The following is a 2,460-nucleotide window of genomic DNA, read 5'->3' as shown; positions in this document are numbered from 1 at the left end:
GACCATGAAATGTTCGTCCAATCAAAACGCTCGGTCCGTTTTGTCAACATTTGTATTTGCATACCTCTACGCACCCGGTTCGCGCAGACAGGATACATCATCAGCGCGTTCACGCACGCTGTGCAGACAGAGCGAGAATGGCAGACAAACTTCAACAACCCGATCTTCCTTCCTGGTATTTATAGTACTTTTAAAGTTTTCTCACCGGTGAATAACACATGATGTAGCCCAGCGCCCGTTCTGCATATTTTGAATGTCTCGCTTAGTTAACACACCCGATTCAGATAACCAGCTCGTTAGAAGTGAGCTACGTGCGTGAACTGTGTTCCGATCGATATGAGCCCTACACAGTGTTCATTGCTCCCTACTCCCTGAGCGGGGGAAATCCGTTGAAGTTTACTTCACTTCGGAACATGGGCTGGAATTGGGAACCTGATGTAGCCTATTGTAGTAATGTTGTCTCTGGTATTCTGGTCTGTGAGCGTATATGCGTTCAGGGGGCGTGGCTTTGGACAGCGATTGCCGCAGACAGGATACGTCATCAGCGCGTTCACGCACGCTGTGCAGACAGAGCGAGGATGGCAGGCAAAAATCAACAACCCGATCTTCCTTCCTGATATTGTAGTACTTTTAAAGATTTCTCACCGGTGAATGACACATGATGTAGTCCAGCGGTTAATCCAGTCCTCGCGCGCCAGCTCGTTAGAAGTGAGCTACGTGCATGAACTGTGTTCCGATCGATATGATCCCTACACAGTGTTCATTGCTCCCTACTCCCTGAGCGGGGGAAATCCGTTGAAGTTTACTTCACTTCGGAACATGGGCTGGAATTGGGAACCGCTGATGTAGCCTATTGTAGTAATGTTGTCTCTGGTCTGTGAGCGTAAATGCTTTCAGGGGGCGTGGCTTTGGACGGCGATTGCAGGGAGGATGGGACGTTGCTATCAGGCTAAAGTTAGCATTTTCCAAGTTCTCCTACTGCACATTTAATAATGTATTGAGGCCATAAAGAGTTGCACCAATATTATCTCAGCCCTACAACTGATTGACAATATCATTTACGTTTTAACTGTGTTCATACATGTACATTTTTAAATTAATTTCATATAATTTAATCATTTCTTTTGTTGTTGTTGTTGTTTCAGTAGTGTGTATAAAGACAGTCAGACTGAAGACGTACAGCAGGCTTCTCTTGGACCAGTTAATGATGAACTACAGAGAGTCAAAGAGCAGCTCAAAACCAGCATGAAGAACAAGTATGAGAGATTATTTGAGGGACTGAAACTCCAGGAGAATGAAAGCCTCCTGAACAGCATCTACACACAGCTCTACATCATAGAGGGAGAGAGAGAAGGAGTGAATGAAGAACATGAGGTTTTACAGATGGAGAAAACAGCCAGAACACAACACTCACAAGACACTCCAATCTACTGCAATGACATCTTTAAAGCCTCAGCTGAAGCAGGATCTGAGGAGAAAGAGCAGATCAAGACTGTTCTTACTAAAGGCATCGCTGGAATCGGAAAAACCGTCTCTGTGCAGAAGTTCATTCTGGACTGGGCCGAGGGAAAAGCCCATCAGGATGTAGATTTCATGTTTGTGCTTCCATTTCGAGAGCTGAACTTGATCCGAGATCATCAGTACAGTCTTCACAGACTTCTGCTGGACTTTCATCCTGAACTTCAAGATCTGGACTCACAGATTTATGAGGAGTGTAAAGTTGTGTTCATCTTTGATGGTCTGGATGAAAGCAGAATCACACTGATGTTTTCAGACGCTCAGAAAGTTTGTGATGTGACTGAGACTTCATCAGTGGCTGTGTTGATGTCAAAGCTCATGAAAGGAGAGCTGCTTCCCTCTGCTCTCATCTGGATCACCTCCAGACCAGCAGCAGCCAATCAGATCCCCTCCAAATACATCCACCGTCTGACAGAAATTCAGGGATTCACTGAGCCTCAGAAAGAGGAATATTTCAGGAAGAGAATCAGTGACCAGCATCAAGCCAGCAGAATCATCTCACACATCAGAAGAGCAAGAAGCCTCCACATCATGTGCCACATCCCCGTCTTCTGCTGGATCTCATCCACTGTGCTTCAGAAGCTCCTGGAAGAAGATCTGAGTGCAGAAATCCCTCAAACTCTGACTGAAATGTACATCCACTTCCTGCTGATTCAGATCAACATGAGGAAACAGAAGTATGAAGAGAGACATCCAGAGAAACTCCTGCAGACCAACAGAGAAGTGATTGTGAAACTTGCTGAAGTGGCTTTCAAACAGCTGATGAAGGGCAATGTGATGTTCTACGAGGAGGACCTGATTGAGAGCGGCATAGACCTCACTGACGCCTCAGTGTATTCTGGGATTTGCACTGAGATCTTTAAGGAGGAATCTGTGATTCATCAGAAGAAGGTCTACAGTTTCATTCATCTGAGTGTTCAGGAGTTTCTCGCTGCTTTCTAT

At 45.4% G+C, this 2,460-nt stretch overlaps 1 protein-coding gene across 1 annotated transcript in view; it reads left to right on the top strand.

Moving 5' to 3' along the window:
- Window positions 1-2,454, top strand: part of LOC107717634 (protein NLRC3-like) — a gene marked incomplete at its 3' end in the record, with an annotated part of 16,970 nt that extends 14,516 nt beyond the window's left edge. The window contains exon 4 of the mRNA XM_016524446.1: window positions 1,146-2,454. Coding sequence (XP_016379932.1) covers window positions 1,146-2,454 — 1,309 coding nt within the window. The remainder of the gene's footprint in view (window positions 1-1,145) is intronic.
- Between the last annotated feature and the right edge of the window lie 6 nt (window positions 2,455-2,460).

Source organism: Sinocyclocheilus rhinocerous, unplaced genomic scaffold (genome assembly GCF_001515625.1).
Source record: "Sinocyclocheilus rhinocerous isolate Xijiao unplaced genomic scaffold, SAMN03320098_v1.1 scaffold4741, whole genome shotgun sequence".
NCBI lineage: Eukaryota > Metazoa > Chordata > Actinopteri > Cypriniformes > Cyprinidae > Sinocyclocheilus > Sinocyclocheilus rhinocerous.
This window is presented reverse-complemented; position numbering and strand designations above follow the sequence as displayed.